Source organism: Chlamydotis macqueenii, chromosome 29 (assembly GCF_036417535.1).
Source record: "Chlamydotis macqueenii isolate bChlMac1 chromosome 29, bChlMac1.mat, whole genome shotgun sequence".
NCBI classification, from domain to species: domain Eukaryota; kingdom Metazoa; phylum Chordata; class Aves; order Otidiformes; family Otididae; genus Chlamydotis; species Chlamydotis macqueenii.
In genome coordinates, this window is record NC_141584.1 from 1881516 (window position 1) to 1901699 (window position 20184).

General features: G+C 56.7%; 1 protein-coding gene across 1 annotated transcript; it reads right to left on the minus strand.

The window, feature by feature from the left end:
- Positions 1-932: 932 nt before the first annotated feature.
- Positions 933-18366, minus strand: SLC4A8 (solute carrier family 4 member 8). The gene is made up of 25 exons (XM_086768780.1): positions 18301-18366; positions 14435-14516; positions 13627-13761; positions 13331-13466; positions 12970-13130; positions 12280-12468; positions 12050-12138; positions 11772-11929; positions 11528-11615; positions 10177-10323; positions 9920-10011; positions 8872-9046; positions 8638-8771; positions 7636-7881; positions 7428-7533; positions 6344-6505; positions 5901-6014; positions 5388-5549; positions 4840-5091; positions 3316-3384; positions 2627-2800; positions 2383-2520; positions 2084-2181; positions 1464-1569; positions 933-1315 (listed from the first exon to the last, which is right to left on the minus strand). Exons 1-24 carry the CDS (start codon positions 18343-18345, stop codon positions 1482-1484), a joined length of 3240 nt encoding a protein of 1079 aa, XP_086624906.1. The 5' UTR covers positions 18346-18366; the 3' UTR covers positions 933-1315; positions 1464-1481.
- Between the last annotated feature and the right edge of the window lie 1818 nt (positions 18367-20184).

A 20184-nucleotide genomic window follows, 5' to 3' on the forward strand; every position in this document is an offset into this window, starting at 1 on the left:
GCCGGGAAGCCCTGCAGCCCAGGGGCCTTGCGTCGCCGCCCGCGGGTGACAGCAGGAGCAGACATCACTGCCGCGTCCCGCTCTCTATCCCTTCTCCTCGCACACTCGCACGGGATTTTTTCATTCCCTGTCTCTCTGTCCCGGTCCTCCTCTGTGCCCCTGGCTGCGTTTGCAGCCCCTGGGCGCAGAGCTCGTGGCTGAGGACGGGGCCGGGGCGAGGTGCTGTGGGGTTTTGGCAACCTTATTTTTTTTTTTTTTCACCGGTTCTGCTCCGTGCTGTGCAAGTTGTTGATGTGATCTCTTAACAGAACTGACGGTGCGGTTATCTAGCAGGGGTTAGCATGCCTTGTTGCATCCAAACATGGAGTTTTAGCTCCCCTAGATGGGGAGAGACCCTCCAGCAGGGCCTGGTGTGACAGGACGAGGGGGGATGGTTTTAAACTGGGAGAGAGGAGATTCAGACTGGATATAAGAAATATTTGACGCTGAGGGTGGTGGAGCACTGTCCCAGGTCACCCAGAGAGGCGGTGGATGCCCCATCCCTGGAAACATCCCAGGCCAGGTTGGCCGGGGCTCTGAGCAACCTGATCCGGTTGGAGATGTCCCTGCTCCTGGCAGGGGGGTTGGGCTGGCTGGGCTTTAACGCTCCCTCCCCACCCAAAACATTCTGTGATTCTATGAAGACAAAAAAAAGCCAACAAACAAACGAACTCCAAACCCACACAAGGTAAAACTGGAGTGCAGGGAGCAACCGCTTTTCCTTCGCCTCAGCCCAACTCCTCAGATTCTCTCCAAGAACCCCCACCACAGAGGGCATCCCCCTCTCACCAGTAAGAGACATAAGAGCAAACTAAAGTCAGGACCCCAAACCAGACCAAGAACCCGGTCACGATGAAGAAGCAAGTGGAGAAGGCGTCAAATACAGCAGAAAGTGATCTTGTACATTCAGAGTTTATATTTGGAAAAAAAAAAGAGAAAAGAGAGGAGGAATTTGATATTAGAAAAAATAGCACTGAATGGTAAAGCGGCAGCAGCCCCTCTACCACTGCGAAACCGCGACAACACGCGCACGGACACACGGAGGCGCGACAACACCGAACTCCCACGGACTGCGCTGTGCACCTCAGTTTGCTGGTCTAGAGATACGGAACGCCTGAAGCACACCAAGGCTAACCGAAAATGTCTGCATGGCTTTAATGGGAATCCTCCAGTTGGAAAAAAAAAAAGCAGTTTCTTCCCCCGTGTCTGCGCTGGCACATCCCTGAGTCACCTTCTCGCTCCTCTCCTTCAAAGTCCAGATTCCTAAACGTGAAAACTGGGGGTATGGAAGAGAAAAAGCAGGAGAGGATCATCAACAGAAGATCTGCCGGCTGCTGTGGATTCAGCCCCGTTGGTGGGACCGGCCTGGCAGAGAGAAGCGGGTTTGCGTGCCACAGCAAAACCGCGGGCACGCGACGCTTTACCTTTGTTCCTCCCCGGATTCAGAGCGTTTCTGTGTTCATCGTCAGAGCCTTCCAGACGGTCGTCTTGGACATTTCATCCGAGATATTAATCTCGGAAGGATCCGTCCTGCAATAAACGTTTCAACCAGCAACCCCTGACAGTGGGAACTGATGCCAACGTTGGCATCGGCAAGAGGAACGGGGGGCCCGGAGAGTCAAAGCTCAGCGTGAGCACGGGAGGTTCTGCTGGATGAGGAGTTTTGGGAGGCCACCCTGAGAGCTGCAGAGCTACAGCTCCGCGCGAAGGCTCTCGCTGGTGTTTAGCCCTGGAGGGGGCTCCTAAGCCACTGCCGGCACAGATCACGCCCGTGACTCCTCATTTTTAAAGTCTGAGTATCTCCAGCTATCGTAAAGTCCCTGAGGAGGGAAGTTTTGGGGACTGAACGGGAGTTGTGCAGCCACTCCGCTCGGAGTCAGAGCCCTGCGATCACCTCCTGCCGCCCTGCCCGTCGATCGGATTTTCCCACCAAGCTGGCTGCTGGTTTCTAAGGGACGCGCACCAAAGGTGCAAGCGGAGAACGTTGTGCCAGACACCTTCAGACCAAGCTCGTTGGAGGTCCTGGCACTCGGTGGGGCTTTACCTGTCACTGCTTTGCTTCGGGATATCCAAGTTGCTGGTCTTCCCCAGTTTCAGCTGAACTGAATTTGCAGCGGCAGCTTCCATCATCTTCTGGGACTCCTGGTGTCAAAAGGGACAAACCGAGTTAAGCTCACCGCTAATTTAGGAAAAAAAAAGGTTATGGTGTGGGATCCAACCTCTTAGGATCTATTTCTACGGAGTTCTGATCTTCCCTCAACATTTAAAGACGAGCTGTGATAGAAAAGGCAATCTCACAGCCCGAGGGAGATGTCCAGCCTTCCAGCACCCAGCAAGCTTTACCTCTTCTTCTTTGGCTTCATTTTTGGCATCGTCCAACTTCTTCTTCTTGCTTTCCGGCATAAGGTCATCCAGAAAGCTGAGCTCTCGCTTCGAGAAGCATAAATCCATCACTTTCCGGACAAAAACCAGAGCCAAAACCTTGACGAATAAGAGGGAAACGAAGACGGGCGGTGAGGCCCGAGATGATGCCACGCCTCACTCCAACGCCGCGAACATCCCGCTGCCGAGCGGCGCCGGCTCTTACCATCATGGGAAAGATGATGGCGGCGCGCGAGACCTTGATGGCCCAGAGCAGGACGAGGCAGGCCAGCTGGATGACGGTGAACAAATGCACCTTTCGCAAGGGGACGTGCCGCAGGTAGATGAAGTCCGGCTGGTGTTTTGCCGGCATCCAAAAGAGCTTCAAGCGATCGAAGAACTGCAAAATCAAAGTGGAAAAGTTGGGAGTTTGGGACGGCGGGCAGTTTCTAGCCCTCTTGAGATGTGGAGGCAATTTTCGGGATCCAGAATCCCGGATCCTGCTCTGTTCCTCCTGGGAGCAGCACCCGTTTTCCCTTCGCTCCATCTGTAAACCAGCTTGCCCATGAGAGCTGCCCACAAAACGTTGTTCTGTCATCGGCATTTCTTGGCCCACAGAATCGCCCAAAAAGGATTTCCACCAGAAATCGCCTTCCCTTTGCTCTCAGTTCCCCCGTTTTCATGTAAATAAACACTGACCTGCCCTAAAACAGCGTGCTGAACTCAGCTGGTCCTCCCAGCCCTAAATACCTCCCCTGCCTCCACCGATCTTTGTGCTACACAAAGTATTTTGATTGTTTGCTTTTGGAGAGGATTCTTCCCATGCCACCACTATTTTTTTTCTCCCCTGCTTCTACGTAGACGAAATACTCGGCTCCCTTGCTGCCGTGCTGTACGCTGTAAAAAAGTCCGTACCTGAATTCCTCGGAGCGATGACACACCCATGTAGAGAAAGACACCATAAAGCACAGGCATCGGTATAAACTGGAAAAAAAAAATGCAACAGTTTATGGTTTTAAATTCCATTTTCATGCTGGAGGGGAGGGATGCCATCCGGAGGGACATGGACAGGCTGGAGGTGGGCCCGTGCCAACCTCATGGAGTTCAACCAGGCCAAGGGCAAGGTCCTGCACCTGGGTCGGGGCAATCCCAGCACAAATCCAGGCTGTGGGGAGAAGGGATGGAGAGCAGCCCTGAGGAGAGGGACTTGGGGGTGATGGTGCACGAGAAGCTCAACATGAGCCGGCAATGAGCCCTTGCGGCCCAGAAGGCCAACGGCATCCTGGGCTGCACCCAGAGCAGCGTGGGCAGCAGGGCGAGGGAGGGGATTCTGCCCCTCTGCTCTGCCCTGGTGAGACCCCCCTGCAGCGCTGCGTCCAGTTCTGGAGCCCCCAGCGTCGGGAGGACGCGGAGCTGGTGGAGAGGGTCCAGGGGAGGCCACGCAGATGCTCAGAGGCTGGAGCAGCTCTGCTGTGAGGCCAGGCTGAGAGAGCTGGGGCTGTTCAGCCTGGAGAAGAGGAGGCTCCGGGGAGAGCTGAGAGCGGCTCCCAGTGCCCAAAGGGGGCTGCAGGAAAGGTGGGGAGAGGCTCTTCAGCAGGGCCTGGTGTGACAGGACGAGGGGTGATGGTTTCAAAATAGAGGGAGGGAGATTCAGATTAGGTATAAGGAAAAATTTTTTACACTGAGGGTGGTGGAACCCTGGCCCAGGCTGCCCAGAGAGGCGGTGGATGCCCCATCCCTGGAAACATCCCAGGCCAGGTTGGCCGGGGCTCTGAGCAACCTGATCTGGTTGGAGATGTCCCTGCTCCTGGCAGGGGGGTTGGACCGGGTGGGCTTTGAAGGTCCCTTCCAACCCAAACCATTCTATGATTCTGTGATTCCATGAAAGGTTGGAGGAAAATAGGTCATTTCACCCACAGGCCACGTTCCGTGGCCGCAGAAAAACACTTCTACATATTCCTGCGGCAACGCGCAAAAGCACCGTGCCTCCTCCTAGCCTAGAGATGAGATTATTCTGTGGGAGGACCACGCAGGGAAGTCCACAGGGACGATCACAGCTTGTTTACTGGGAACAGCTGCTCTGAGGCCTTTGGGGGAGCAAATTGCCACAGATTTTTTTCAAAACAGCGCTGCCTGTTTGAAAAAGGGCAGGTGGACTGGTCTGAATATGCTTAATTGTAACCCAGAAACACGGCTGGGCCCGAAAGGCACCTGAAAATTAAAGCAGTCGGCTTGCTCCCTTGCCTCGAGCACACCAAACTGGGGTCTGAAGGGCTGGAAAGTGGAGCAGAGGCTGGTTCCCACTGCGGGCCAAGCCTCAAGGTTTGGCATCAACTCCACCTCTGCTCCACGACTACTCAGGCCTGGAGAGAGGGGACTGGCTTTGGATAACCTCCAAAAAAGCTGGGGGCTGTGGGGTGTTTTGCGTTTTCCTCTTACCTTTAACACAGAAGTGAAGAAGACAGAGCAGCCCATGAGCACAAAGATCATCAAGCCAGTGACTCTCTGCTCTCGTATCCCCAAAAACTTGGGTTGTTCTCCCGGAGCTGAGCAGTCAGACTCTACTTTGAGGCTGTTCACGTGGGTGATGGACAGGACGGTGGCAGCCACAAACCAGGGCAGCCCCATCACGGAGCACACCCCGAGCATCACGGCCACCATGAAGAGGTCCAGGTGGTACCCGCATCCTTTCTGCGGGGAGCAAAACAAGAGACAGAGCAAGGACAGCATTGCAAGTCAAACTCAAACCCTACTTGGGCGCAACTGAACTTCTTGAAAACTTAAAACAAGAATTGCAAACAAAGAAGGATGTATCCAGGCTTTGCACAAGCACCTTGCCTGAAAATCTGGCAGGAGTTCAGAAAAAGTCATCACCGTTAATCCAGGAAAGCACCCCAGCAGGCAGCCTGACGTTGTCCCAAAGCAACGCCTTCACAAAGCGTTTGCAGTAGGAGCTTCTCCCCGGAGCGAGCTGGGGATGAAGTTACCTTCAGCCTGTGCTCCTTCCTGTTCACAATGACGGCGGTGATCTGCTGGTCCATGAATATCAAGATGGTGCAGAGCAGAGCTGGGATGAGCGCGGCCAACACCGTCCACCAAGGGTTGGGACCTATGGGGTTGACGAACCACCCGCGGTCATCTCTGGTAGGCTGCAAAAAAAAACCAAACGCACCAGCATCATCTGCTAGCCCAGCTGCTTCACCGAGTTCGATTTTCCGCTCCACCCCTGCGCCAGAGCATCTCCCAGCCCTGTCTTCACAGCACCCTCTCCCACGGGGTTCAGCAGCGCCAGCGTCCTCTTTGCAGGCACCTATAGGTACTCCTCCTGTAGGTATCTAGTTCTGGGGCTGTCTTCTTGTTTCCAGAAGGAAACGACGCACTTGGAGGTGGAAGAGGAGATGGTCACACCACCAGCATCTCCTCCAGACCAGCCCTGCCCCGGCATCACTTGTGGCATCCCCAAGGGCTGAAACCCGCTCCACACCAAAACACCCCGTTACCTTGAACATATGGGGGACGTGGAGCTTCGGCGATGGGATCCCGATCATGAAGTCAACGACCACCATGAAGACGATGGTGAGGAAAACAGCAAAGTCGCTGACTGTAGACCTTACCTGGGGCAAGAAACCAGAGCTGAAAGGGGCATCGCAAGAGGGGCCATCACATGGGATGGAACAGTTGGGGACATCAACTACAGTAAGGGCGGTTAACAAAATCCCACCACTCTGAGGACACGCGCTGGGCAGGTCGTGAGACAGGTGGGAAATGCTATGACCGTTCTGCAGTCATGGAAATGAGTGAGGGACATCCAAGCTGATGGAGGGCTTGGCCTTCAAGGTCAGCGTTTTCCAACTGGACCATGTGGTGGCAACTACTGTGCTCCAGGAAAGGCGTTTTGGGAAATGTGTGTGGAGACTGCTGCTGGCCCCTGTCTTCTACGTACTCTGGTTGGGAAGTAGCGGCTGGTTTTGAACTTCTTCAGTAAGCCTGACAGGACAAAGGTGGAGAAGAAGAGGATGCAGCACCAGAAGAGGACATTGGGTGTGTAGGGGCCATCACGTCCACAGGCAGGTCCTTGAAACTCTCCGTGCAAATACCGACATTCCTGGAGAAACAGAGTGTCATGACACAAACGCAGCGTGGGTGCAGCAAGGAAACCTCAGCTGACTAGGGGGTTTGGAGGATCTGGGTCCAAGATCCATGACCTTGTAACTGCTGCCGCTGACAGAGGTTGATATTGAAGGAGCAGCAGCAGCTGAACACCTGACACATCGAGCCACACAGGGGAGAGCGGAGAGATGATTTGTGATGGGAGACCATACCACAGACCCACGGCCCCTCCTCCGCTTGAATGGCGGGTAACCGTGGGTGAAGAAGACACCAGAGGGGAAGGAAACATTGGAAACTCTTGGGGACAGAGAAAGAGGGCACGGGGAAGGAGGGCTAAGACAACCATGACAGGAAAGGAGAAGAGACAGACTGCCCCTTCCCAGAGGAGGGCTCACAGGACATGACCAAAAGGGGATGAAGGTGTCCTGAAGAGCCTCCCCTCCCATGTCTGGGCTCTGCTTCCAGCAGCAACAGCCCCGAGGAGCTGCTCAGATGTGCAAATTTATGCACGGATCTACAGACAGCGCTGAGTTAGCCAGCAAGGCCTGGAGTTCTGAGGAACCAGTTAAGGAAGCCAATTACCACCTTCAGATATGAACTTGACTCCTCCAGCTTCTACAATCATCAAGCCACCCACCTAACCTTGCTCTCAGTCAGAAATATTCTCCTGCAACAGGGCTGAGGGGGAGAGTTGTTACCCACAATGTGGGGGACAAGGTGGGCTGGACAAGGTGGACTCCCCATCCCAGGACCAGGCGGGTTGGACGCACTCATCGGAATCGAGCAACGACCTCTCAGAGCAGCACCAGCACACTTTGGAGCCCATCATCACCTGAAGGCCTCTGACTTTTGCACCGTGCCAACGCCCCCGCATCCCGTGGCCACGGCACAAGGAAGTGGTGGCTCAGGGCACTTACGGACACCGTGAGGTTTGCCCAGGCGACGCCAGACACGTCGATCTTGTTGCTCTGCCAGAAATGCAGGGTTTTGTTGCTGGGCTGCGTCGGCGCCTCACATTTACAGCTGGGAGGAGAGAAGCCAAGACAGGGGTAAGGAAAAGGCGACGGAGGTCCAGCCCTGAGCTCCTGCCAAGGGGCAGCGGCGTTTGAGGAGGAGAACACCCACTAGTAGATGGTGAGGAGGTCCAGCTTGCTGTGCATGTGCACAGGGTAGGTCTCTCGCAGGTGACTCAGCTTCTCTAGAGCCTCATAGATGAAGATGATGCAGATGAGGGAGGCAAAGGCTTCTTCGGTGAAGCGGGTGATGTAGCACACCAAGCAGCTGGCATCGGTGGCCACCAGCACTATGCAGAAGAAGGCCGTCCACAGCCCGATGCACGTCCGCAGAGAGAGATAGGAGAGCGCGTACTCCCTGGGAAACCAACCGAAAACAAAGGGTGGGACGGCCAGCAAGAGGCGCGGAACCAAGCCCCGCCTTGGAGGAGGAGAGCCCACCTACTTCAGTGTCATTATCCAGCAATTACCTGGGAAGTTAATTGAGGTCAGGACCCTGCTGTGGAAGGTGGTGCTCTCCCACATCACCCTGGTGCCCTACCAACAAAACTGGCTGGGTTTGCACCCGGTCACCTGCCACCAGCACCTGGGGCTTCATAGCGAGTTTGGTTGCGAGAAGGGTGGTGGTTCATCTCGCACCAAAGCCATCTCGACAAAAACATTGTCACGGCAAATACCCATTTCACATTAAAAGCTCCAACTTTTTCAATAAAGTCATCCAAAGTCAAAACATTTCAGCAGAAAACTCTGGAGATTTGGGCAAAATGTGTTCCCACTTCCAGCCAACATCAGGCAAATCTTCCCTTATTCCCAAGCTCGAGTGATTTGTCTCGTCTTTCTCAGACAGCCCGTCTTGCACATCCACATCCCTGTGGTTGCTCCTCCTCCTCCTGCTGCTTCGCTTTGACCCAAAAAAGCCCAGACAACCCCATCCACCCTTCAGAGACCGAGGGCTCTCGAGCTATCGCCTACTAAAGCAGCAGCGTCTGCGACCCAGAAGACAACTGAAATCTTAACAACGACCACTGAAACAAAGATAAGAAAAATATATTTTCTCCATCACCACCTTCTCCTGAAAGCTCTTGCAGCACTTGGCCATGGCAGCCAGCCTTACTTGCAGAATTTGTAGAGGATCTTCTCGAACACAAGGACAGGTCCGGTGCTGCCGAGGATGGTCAGCGGTTGGCCAGCGAAGAGGGAATACACCACGCCGGTCATGGATGCGCCCAGCAGCGACTCCATGGCGCTCTGTCCAGGGAAGAGAGGCAGCAGGGAGTAAATAAATCAGCGAGGACTTTTGGGTGAGTTTTAGCCTCGCCCAGGGCAGCCAACAGAGAGAGGTGCTCACTATGTGGCCATCGGTCGCTTCCCCCAGCAGTCCTCCGAAGGTGATGACGGGGGACATGCAGGCACAGTAGAGGAAGAGGAAGGACGCCAGACACTGCAGGCTCAGACCATCCCGAAAGTCGCTCCAGAACCATGGGGCTTTTCGCTTCACATCCAGGATCAAACCTCCAAAGAGCCTGGAGGAAGAGAAAAACAGATCCTGTTCTCCTGGAACATTCCATTTTCCTGCAGAAGGGCAATCACATAGAATCACAGATGGGTTTGGAGGGAAGGGACCTTCAAAGCCCACCCAGCCCAACCCCCTGCCAGGAGCAGGGACATCTCCAACTGGATCAGGTCGCTCAGAGCCCCGGCCAACCTGGCCTGGGATGTTTCCAGGGATGGGGCATCCACTGCCTCTCTGGGCAGCCTGGGCCAGTGCCCCACCGCCCTCAGCATGAAAAATTCCTTATATCCAGTCTGAATCTCCTCTCTCCCAGTTTAAAACCATCACCTCTCGTCCTGTCACAGCAGGCCCTGCTGAAGAGTCTCTCCCCACCTTTCCTGCAGCCCCCTTTGGGCACTGGGAGGCCGCTCGTGTCATCGGCGAACTTGCTGAGGGTGCACTCCATCCCACTGTCCATGTCCTGACAAAGATGTTGAACAGGGCCGGGCCCAACACGGACCCGTGAGGGACGCCACTCATCACGAGCGCAGAGTGACTTTCACTGCTAAAAAGAAGCCATCTCCTCCCATTTTATACCCAGTAGAAACTGAGGCACACAAAAAAAAACACCCTCCAACAAGAAGCCTAATCCCCTCTTATGGCAACAGGCCCTTGCTTTGAGAAGCAGCAGAGCTCCACCAGAAGGTATTTACACACCTGCCTCCACCCCAAACCACGAAAACCTGCGTGCGTCGACGCTGCGGCTGAGCCCAGCTGCCCAGCTCTCCCACCTGCCCAGCCCAGTGGAACCAAGCTGGTCACGTGGAGCTCCTTCGCTCAACCAACCGACCCCAAAACCCTGCTAGAAGGGAAGGCGCGTGCTCAGCTTTATTAAAGCTCACACCTTCCCGTCCGCTCCAGTTCAGGACCGCTGTGTTTCTCCGGCTTGCTGTGAGAAGCGTTGTCATCGAGAGCTCCTGGCATCTTCCTTTTTTCCTGTTAAAATGGAAAAAACTAAGACGTCTTTGTAACCGCTGGCTTCTTTTGCTTCTGTCCTGGGTGTGCGACGGTGTCAAGGTGGGACCTTGTGAATTTGGGCCCTGCACGGCATCCCCAGCTCTGCCGCCGTCCCGCCCGTCCCCGTCACGCCTCCACACCCACCTGCGAAGGGACGTTTTTGGGGGGCTCGATTCGGATCGATGGATCCCACTCTCCTGGCGGCAAGACTGTGACCTGATCCAGGAACTCGTCGATGCCGGCCACGAGGTCAGCCCGGTTCTTGGCTTTATAGGCAACGTCATGGAAAACCTGCAAATAGGAGACCAGCTGGTGAGAGGACAACCCATCTCGGATGTCCTCAGCAGTGCAATAAGCTTAGGACTAACACAAGATAATTGTCCCCAAATTTCCTGTTGGAAATCATAGAATCATAGAATGGTTTGGGTGGGAAGGGACCTTCAAAGCCCACCCAGCCCAACCCCCCTGCCAGGAGCAGGGACATCTCCAACCGGATCAGGTTGCTCAGAGCCCCGGCCAACCTGGCCTGGGATGTTTCCAGGGACGGGGCATCCACCGCCTCTCTGGGCAACCTGGGACAGTGCTCCACCACCCTCAGTGTAAAAATCTGAATCTCCCTCCCTCTGTTTTGAACCCATCACCCCTCATCCTGTCACAGCAGGCCCTGCTGAAGAGTCTCTCCCCACCTTTCCTGCAGCCCCCTTTGGGCACTGGGAGCCGCTCTCAGGTCTCCCCGGAGCCTCCTCTGCTCCAGGCTGAGCAGCCCCAGCTCTCCCAGCCCGGCCTCACAGCAGAGCTGCTCCAGCCCTCTCAGCATCTGCGTGGCCTCCTCTGGACCCTCTCCACCAGCTCCACGTCCTCCTGATGTTGGGGGCTCCAGAGCTGGACGCAGCGCTGCAGGGGGGTCTCACCAGAGCGGAGCAGAGGGGCAGAATCCCCTCCCTCGACCTGCTGCCCACACTGCCGTTGGCCTTCTGGGCCGCAAGGGCTCATTGCCGGCTCACGTTGAGCTTCTCGTCCACCATCACCCCCAAGTCCCTCTCCTCAGGGCTGCTCTCCATCCATTCCCCGCCCAGCCTGGATTTGTGCCTGGCACGAAACACTGCCCCGAAATGGCAGGAAATATTGCCCCGAAAGGAAAAATCTGCGCCTCGTGGTCTTTGTAATCACCTCCACGAGGCTCCCGGCCCCCAGGGCACACCACAGCCTTTTGCTTAAAGCGGAGAAGTTTTCCCAGCCTCGGCAACGCTGCCACTGGGGACAGGGCGCTGGGGAGCCCAGGGAGGAGGGCGAGGTGCAGGGTGCACCCCGGGGTGGGATTTCAGCCTCCAGGATGTGGGGGCGCTGCGAATCGGCTCGTTTGCTGCGGGGTGAGGAGGAGGGGTGGGCTGTTTGAGGAGCTGTGGGCAGCAAGTCCTCTTCCTCGCTACTACGGAGATCGGGAGAGGGGAAAAAATCCAAAAACGACCCAGAGATCACTCTTATCTCATCGCACCTCATCCGTCATGATGGTAGCCATGGACCTGCCGATCTCGTGGTACTGATGGGCTTTTCCTTCCGGTCCAAGCAAAACAAACAGGAACCTGGGCAAGAAAAACCAAGTGAGAGAGAAGATGATGCCCTTGCTCAAGGAGCACCCTGGCCTCGTTCCCTTGGGACATCAAAAAGATCCGTGCAGTTCCATGTAGATCTGTTGGGTTTTTCTTAATAAAATAAAACTTTGTGTTTCTCATTCACACCTTGTTGGGATGGGAACTTCCGTCATGCCCGAGAGGAGGACAGCCGGGGTCAGGCGGACAAAGGCCACGATGGGCTGGCGAAGGAAATCCAGCTCTCCCACGAGCACGTTGGATGCTTCAGCTCCCGTGGGAATTTTCTTCATGAAGTGCAGCTCCGCCTGGGCACCACAAGTGATTTTCAGGGAATTACCCCGCAAGTAAAGCCCACAGCACTCTGCAGCAGGGTTTGCAAGACCAAACCTCACCTTAAAAGCATCAGAAAGCCACGAGTGTCTCACCTTGCTTAAATCCATCGTGCTGGTCTCCTGGTTCACCCCATTTCTAGCTTCCACCGTGGTGGGAGAAGGATGAGGGGTGAGTGTTTGGGCTGGCAGGAGAAAAAAAAAAGACACTCAGAAAGATGGATAAGCAGCAATTGGGACACTTGTCATTTGGTAGGACAAGTCTGATGGGGCCAAAACCCTGCAGGAACCCTGACCTGGTGCCAAAGCCCTGCAGGAACCCTCACCTGGCTTCTCGAGGAGGTGCAGCTCTGCCTGCTTCTTGCTGACATCAGCAAAGGAGCGGACAATGGGGAGAATGTTGTTTCTCTTCTTCTCATTTTGATGGTGATGCTTCTTCAAAAGGACTTCTCGAACTTTCGCCCACACGCGCTCGTCAAACTCCGCAGACTGCTCTTGCTGGCCCAGGATCATATCTGGAGATGGTGAAGGGAAATGAAGCCATCAGAGCAGAAATCCCCCAAGTCCCGACCCCCGAAGTCCCCAGGGAAGCCTGTGCCACGCAGGACAACCTCTCGCAGGCTCAGCCTTGCTTGGCGAGACAATTTCATACCGTTCAGCCTTTGCAGCAAAAGCAAGAATCTCATCAAAGTACTTACTCATCGCTCCACCGAGACAATGATTCCCCATCCTAAAGAGCGCAATTTTCTTGCCCCACCTGGCCTTTCTGTCTTATTCTACACATTTAACCAAATTATAACCAACCTATAGCGCAGACTTTCCCTGAGTTTCCCCCCGATCAACTACAATTTGCCGAGCCCAGGGAGAAACGTGCTAAGAACGGCTCCAACTTCTCCAGTTCTTTTCCAGTTTCTGGAAAACGAGCTGCCCTTTGGGGCAGGGTTTGATTGGGGAGCGAAGGGCGAGGCGAGGAGCTGAGCTTGGCCCTTCCCAAAGGGCTGCGGCGCGCGTGGTACCTGCAATCTCTTCGATGCTGTTGGCACAGACGTCCAACAGCACCGTGCCGTTGATGATGCAGCTCCTCAGCTCAAAGAGGCTGTGCAAGGACAGCGTGGCCACGTAGGGTTTGCTCCAGCGCTCGCCGCCGTCTTCCACGTCCTCCTCAAACTTCAGCCACCTGCGGACGGCAGGCGCCATCAGCCCCGTCGCAAGAAACCAGCCCCAGCTCTGCAACCCCTTGGAGAGCTACAGGGTGGCCAGGGGAGAAGGCTCCTCGCATCGGCACCCGCAGCTGGAAAAGCTTTGTGTCCCGGCGAGCGGAACGCAGAGCCCGGGGGTGCTGCCGGCACGGAGGCTCCCAGCGCAGCAAGGATTTACCTCGCCGTTTCCTTCCACTCGGCATTCTCGCCCTCTTTCACGCAGATCTCATCCAGCTCGGTGAATAAGTCGTGGGGAACGTGCTGCTCGTCCTCCTCGGTCCCGAGGATGAACTGCACCCGCTGGGACGGGGTGTCTGGAGGCAGAAGACAAAGCCTGGTCCTGTTACCGCGCCTAAACGCGGCCTGTCATGCTCACACGAAAAGCGGCCGTCGGACCGGCACCGGTTCAGCCAGAAATCATGGGCTGGGTCCGGCCGGGCTTGCACGGAGCCACGGATAAGGAGAAGCACGTACAGTGGTAGCCCTGCTCCGTCGGGGCGGAGTCCTTCTCCCGTTCCCGTTTCCGATGCCTCTGGCTGTGGGGTCGGTGATGGCGGTGGCTCTGCCTCACCAGCGGCATCCGCACACCTACGTACAGGGTCCGGTGGCCTGCAAAAAAAAAAAAGTGGTGTTTGCATCGCTCTCGATGTTGCAGAGGGGGTTGACGCCGACACCACGGATAAATCAGTGCAGTTTCCAAGAGGAAACACCAACTTTTCTTAATTTTATTTTCACCAGATACCTGATGATCACAGACCCATTCTTTCTTCCAAATCTATTTTACTTTGCAAAAACAGAGCAACAACAAGTGATGGCTTTATGTCATCTAAAAGCGCCCTGGAAGCATCGAGCGTCTTCTCAAATTCCAGCTTTGGCTGGACAACGCTCAGACTTGCTCATTAAGCAGCGATCTTTCAAATCTTTGTACGGCACGAGGTGACAAGAGAAGATCGAATCAGCCCCACGGTCATGAAGTCCAGGACAAAAAAAAAAACCCCAAAATCGCAGCCCTGCGTCTGCAGCCATCAAGTTATTCTCCTGACCTCTCCGAGCGGAGCGGCCTGTGCAAGAAACCAGGCTGGGTGTGATCCAGCCCCGCGGTGAAAACTCACGCCGTGGCCTCCGTGGGGGCTTTTTCTTTGTGGTTAAAAAGCCGTAACACGAAAAATTTGAGAAATCACTGCGTCGCTTTACGAAGAAGCACGGGTCGTTTTGCTGCGTGTGGTGTGACGGCGAGGAAGGGGCTGGTGGTTCCTCTTCCAGGGTCTCAGCAGAGACTCACCTTCCAGCTCCTCCTTCTCGTAGTGAATATTGACGACATTGCTGGTTCTTCCCTGGTCAATCACCGCCTCTTCATCCTGTCTCTGTTCAGCAACGAGAAGAAGGGAAAAGTTGGGGCTCTCTTCTGTCCTCCCAGCCATCACCCGCCCCCGCGTCCACGCGAGTCCATGAGCTGCGGAGTGCCTCCTCCTCCAGGAGCGGCCCAAAAAACTCGGACACCTCCTGCTTTGTTATAAATAAAGGAAGAAATTTCCAAACTGAAAAAAACCACCACAAAATGGAGAGAGACTCTTCAGCAGGGCCTGCTGTGATGGGACGAGGGGGGATGGTTTTAAACTGGGAGAGGGGAGATTCAGACTGGGTATAAGGAATTTTTTATGCTGAGGGTGGTGGGACACTGGCCCAGGCTGCCCAGAGAGGCGGTGGATGCCCCATCCCTGGAAACATCCCAGGCCAGGTTGGCCGGGGTCTGAGCGACCTGATCTGGTTGGAGATGCCCCTGCTCCTGGCAGGGGGTTGGGCTGGGTGGGCTTTAACGCTCCCTCCCCACCCAAACCCGTCTGTGATTCTATAAAACTGCACTTTTGTTGACAGCAAGGTTCAGCCTCCACTTGTGGTACCTGCAGGAGTCACTAGATGGCACTCGGCCACAGGACATGGCCACCACCAACCTCCTGAGGCCCTCAAGAACCTGCCAGGGCCAAGCTTCCTCTTCAGCCCAAGAAAGAAAAATCCTTTCTCCTTTTCTCCTTTTTTCCCCATCTTCAGGCTGCACTTTGTCTTTGAATTGCTACACGTGTCTTAAATCCAAAAGAAAACATGTCAGCACCGCTCGGTTTCTCCTTCCTTGCCTGCATGGACAGGAACTTGTCCAAGAAAACCAAAACGGGTTCACCCATGCAAAGAAAAACTCTGCAACCTCATGGAGTTCAACCAGGCCAAGGGCAAGGTCCTGCACCTGGGTCGGGGCAATCCCAGCACAAATCCAGGCTGGGCGGGGAATGGATGGAGAGCAGCCCTGAGGAGAGGGACTTGGGGGTGATGGTGCACGAGAAGCTCAACGTGAGCCGGCAATGAGCCCTTGCGGCCCAGAAGGCCAACGGCAGTGTGGGCAGCAGGTCGAGGGAGGGGATTCTGCCCCTCTGCTCCGCTCTGGTGAGACCCCCCTGCAGCGCTGCGTCCAGCTCTGGAGCCCCCAACATCAGGAGGACGTGGAGCTGCTGGAGAGGGGCCGGAGGAGGCCACGCAGATGCTGAGAGGGCTGGAGCAGCTCTGCTGTGAGGCTGGGCTGGGAGAGCTGGGGCTGCTCAGCCTGGAGAAGAGGAGGCTCCGGGGAGAGCTGAGAGCGGCCTTCCAGTGCCCAAAGGGGGCTGCAGGAATGGTGGGGAGAGACTCTTCAGCAGGGCCTGCTGGGACAGGACGAGGGGTGATGGTCTTAAACTGGAAGAGGATAGGTTTAGATGGCATATAAGGAAGAAATTCCTTACAGTGAGGGTGGTGGGGCACTGTCCCAGGTTGCCCAGCGAGGCGGTGGATGCCCCATCCCTGGAAACATCCCAGGCCAGGTTGGCCGGGGCTCTGAGCGACCTGATCCGGTTGGAGATGTCCCTGCTCCTGGCAGGGGGTTGGGCTGGGTGGGCTTTGAAGGTCCCTTCCAACCCAAATCCTTTTATGATTCTATCATTCTATGGTTTCCATCCCATAAATTCATTTGCTCTAATGAACTTCCTCCCCGGCGCAAAGGTTAACTGGCCGGCTCGCCCTGAAAGGCGACACGGGGTGTAAAATAACACGGCAGAGGAAGGCGACGCTGAGGTCTAATTGGTTAAAACCCCGTCATGGTCCAAGCGCAGGTCCCCACCGCTTTTTTATGATTTAGTATTAAAATTTCAGGAGGTCTTCAGTATGAAAACAGAGGAGGAAAGGGGACAAGCGGGCACCGTTGGGTCTGCGGCGAGATGATCCGAGCATTCCATCGCCCTTCCCCGGCCGATGCGGCGTCCCCGAAATAGCGGCAAACCTTGGACGGAGATGCTTCTGGAGGAGAGGGCCCGGCTCAAAACTCCCTCGGTCCCAATGAAGCCACTCAAACGGACTCAAAGTGGTCATTTCATGGAGGAAATTCCAGGAGGAGTTAAGGATTTAGGAGAGCTGTGGAGCCGTCGGTTTGGGACGGGATGGAGCGGGAAGGAGAGCCGCCTCCGGCAAGCAAACGATGCCATCCCAGCATGGGTACCGGCACGCGCGGGCGCTCCGCCCTCCGTCTCCATCCTCCTCTGCTGCTGCCAGGCGCCTGGAAAACATCAAATCGGCGAAACCGGGCCGGGAAAGGCGACGGCGAGCTTGGCGCCGCTCGCTTCTGAGTTTGGGAGCAGGCAGGGTTGTTCCGCTTCGATGTTTTCCAAGCGCAAAGCTCCGGCTGGCCGCTTCGAAGCTGGTTTTGCTGGGAGGCCTGAAGTGGTTCTTGCTGGTAAAAATGAAATCCGAAGTCGCTGGAGCAAAGGAGGAAAGCTCATTTCGACACAGCTGCAGCGAATCCATTCGTGTCACGAGCTCGGCGCGTCCTCTCCCCACATCCATCTCAAGAAAACTTCTCCAAATTAGTCTTTTGCTGCAATTTTTTGGGCCCAGCAGGAGATTTTCGAGTGTCCTGCCTCAGTTTACCTGTCTCAGCACACCTCTTCTCGTTAAGAAAGAAAAACACAAAGCAGAAGTTCAGGGCCGGCTTCGAGTCCTCCCGGCGTCAGGGGCGGCCGGAAGTGTCAGGAGAGCAGGCAAACCTTGTGCCCCGACCCCCCTCGTCCCGTTAGACGCAAACGGGAGGGAGGATTAATGTAATTAATCTCACCCTAAGTGTAATTAATAATACCGATCCCAGCATTCTTATGGCACGAAGGGGCCAAATTGGGGGGCTGCGCTGGTGGCAGAGCAACAACGTGGTCCCTCTCCAGGACGAAGCCACCGTCCCCCCCGCAGGGACCCTGCGGGCTCCTGGACCAGTACTGGAGCTGTGACAGGGACTGGAGCTGGATGCTCGAACTGGGAGGGGCCGGGGCTCCGGAGCCCCAAAGCGGAGCTGCGAGGTGGAGGGGGGGGACGCGGGTCAGGGTCCAGCGTCACCATAAGGTGACCGTCACCCTTCACTGGGTGACGTTCACTCTTTCCTGTCCGCTGTAATTAATTAATTGCTCACCTCTCATTTGCCACCCAGAGCAGCCCCGCCGGCTGGATCCCATGGGTGGGGGGCGGGGGGGCGGTCGGACAGGCCCTCCCTGGACCAAGGAGATGCTGAAAGGTGGGGGGGACACCACCCAGCTGCCTCCTGCCTGCACCCCAGCACCGAGCACACCCGTGGGGACAAACCTGGTGGGGACAACAGCCGAGACCCCCCCCCGCACCCCCCCAGTCCGGTGATGGGGTGGTGGGGGGGGGCTCTGCGAGGCCGGCGGCCTTTGTTCCCCCTCCGAAGGCCCGCAGCATCCCCGGGGGGGGGGACGACACCCCGATGGGGAGGAGGGGGCAAGGGGAACCTTCCTCCCCTCCTCGCACCCCATCTTGCCCCCCCCCACCCCCCGCCTTGCAAATGCCTCGCACCCCCCCACCCTTTTAGAGGCCTGGCACACCCCGGGCCCCCCATTTTACAGACACCCACTCCCCTTACACCCCTCCCCCATCTCGCAGATGCCCTTCACCCCCCCTTCGCACGCCTCGCCTCTCCTCCCCTCCCCACCCCCCCCCCCCCGCCCCCCGCCATCGGAAATGCCGCAGTGAGCGGCCACGGAGCATCCTCCGGCGGCACGGCCCCCCCAAGGGGTACCGGAGGGGGGGTACCGGGCATCCCCCCCTCACCCCACCGCTGCCCCCCACCTGGTAGCTGAGGATCCCATCGGGCTCGTTGCTACCGGCGGGCATGGCGGGGCGGGGGGGTGCGGGGGGGCCCGGGCTCCCCCCCGGGGTTGGAGCCGGGGCGGGGGCGGGGAGGGGGGGAGCCGCAGCCGGCGGCAGCCCCGGTGCCGCTCACACCGGTTCCACCATCGCCCGGAGCCGGGGCCAAACCCCGCCCAGGCCGGGAGGAGGCGGCGGGCGGAGGCAGGGCCGGAGGGGGGGCTCGGGGCGGGCAGCGCCCGCGAGAAACACCCCCCCCCCCCCCCTCCGGCAGCATCCTGCCGCGGCCCGGCCTCCTCCAGCATCGCCCCCCGGCCCCCATCCCCTCCAGCATCCTAGTGCTCCCGCTCCAGAACCATCCCTCCAGCATCCCCCAGAAACATCTCCTCCAGCATCCTCCCTTAATCCCCTCCAGCATCCTCCAGCATCCCCCAGCTCCCCCTCCAGCATCCCCCCTTAATCCCCTCCAGCATCCTCCAGCATCCCCCAGCTCCCCCTCCAGCATCCCCCAGCTCCCCCTCCAGCATCCCCCCCAGCTCCCCCTCCAGCATCCCCCCAGTTCCCCTCCAGCATCCCCCGATCCCCGGAACGCCGAGGGGAACGCACATTTCCCCCCAAACGCTTGAAACTCTGCTGCGCCTCGAGCGCTTGAGGGCTTCGGATGGGCTTGGCCCCTCCAATTTTTTTCCCTCTACAACCCCCAAAAGCATTCCCAAGAGAAACTGAGCCCCCAAAACACCTCTCCATCACTCCTTATCCCTTGCTCCCGCTATTCCCAGTTGCCTGGTTTAACCCTGAGAAAGGCCTTTGGCAAAAAATCTTCAAGGAAACATAAAATCCCCTCCCAAAACCACCAGCAGGGGTGACCCCAAAACCTCTCCTGACGACAACACCGGAAAATTATCGGAATTGCCTGACAATCTCCATCCTCTGCTCTGCCTTGGCCTTTCAGCCTCCTTGAGCTCGAAACGAGATAGAGAAGCATTTTCTCTTCCGTGAACGGGAGATAAAAACAGAGGGTCAGTTATCAATTAACAGAGTCATTAGTGATTTCCTATCCTCACTGGTGGCACAGATGGGTTCCCACTGGAGGTGGAGTTGGGAGATGATCCCCTTTTTCCCTTATTTCCCAGAACGATCGAGAAACCGGGGACAACCACAGCAGTCGGAGAGTTTTTCCGTCAGGAAATAGCGTTCTTGCCGCAGGAAATGGAAATAATTCATCACCTCCCCCTTCAAGGGGTTAAATCTCCCCCTCCTGCCCCGTAGGATCCCCGTTTCCCCTCAAAACGTGGCACCAAAAAGAGCCCGAGATCGCAGTTTGTACTAATTTTGCGGGTACGTGCATGGTGCCGGGACACCTACGCTCCCCTCAGCGCCTCCGCAGCCCCTTCTCCCTCCCGGTATCCCAAGCTCCTTCAGTAAAAACAGACATCGGGGCTCCGGGCTTTCCCTGACCAACAGGGCTTCGACGTTCGCCACCAGCTGCACCTGGGCGCCCACTGAAAAAAAACCCCGAAAAATCACGAACGTCGGACGATTGCTCCCACACCCAAAGTGCCAGCGACTCCAGCTCTTGCTGCTCCTCACCAGCCTTGTAGAAGACTGTCTCAAAAATTTGTCTCAACATTGTTGAAGCATCAAACCACCCCCCCCTTCCCCCATGACAGTTACTAGAGTCTTCCTGTTATCTTGCACGCCAACTCCTGTTGTCCTGCAGACCTGAATGCAGAGCTGATTCTGAGAAATCTAGCCCTACCCCCCCGGCATGAGCCCAAACCTGAGGCCAGAAAAAAAAAAAAAAACAGAGGGGCCCCGACACGGTAACGGGCATGCACATCACCCCCAGGTGAGGGGTGCGGCGAG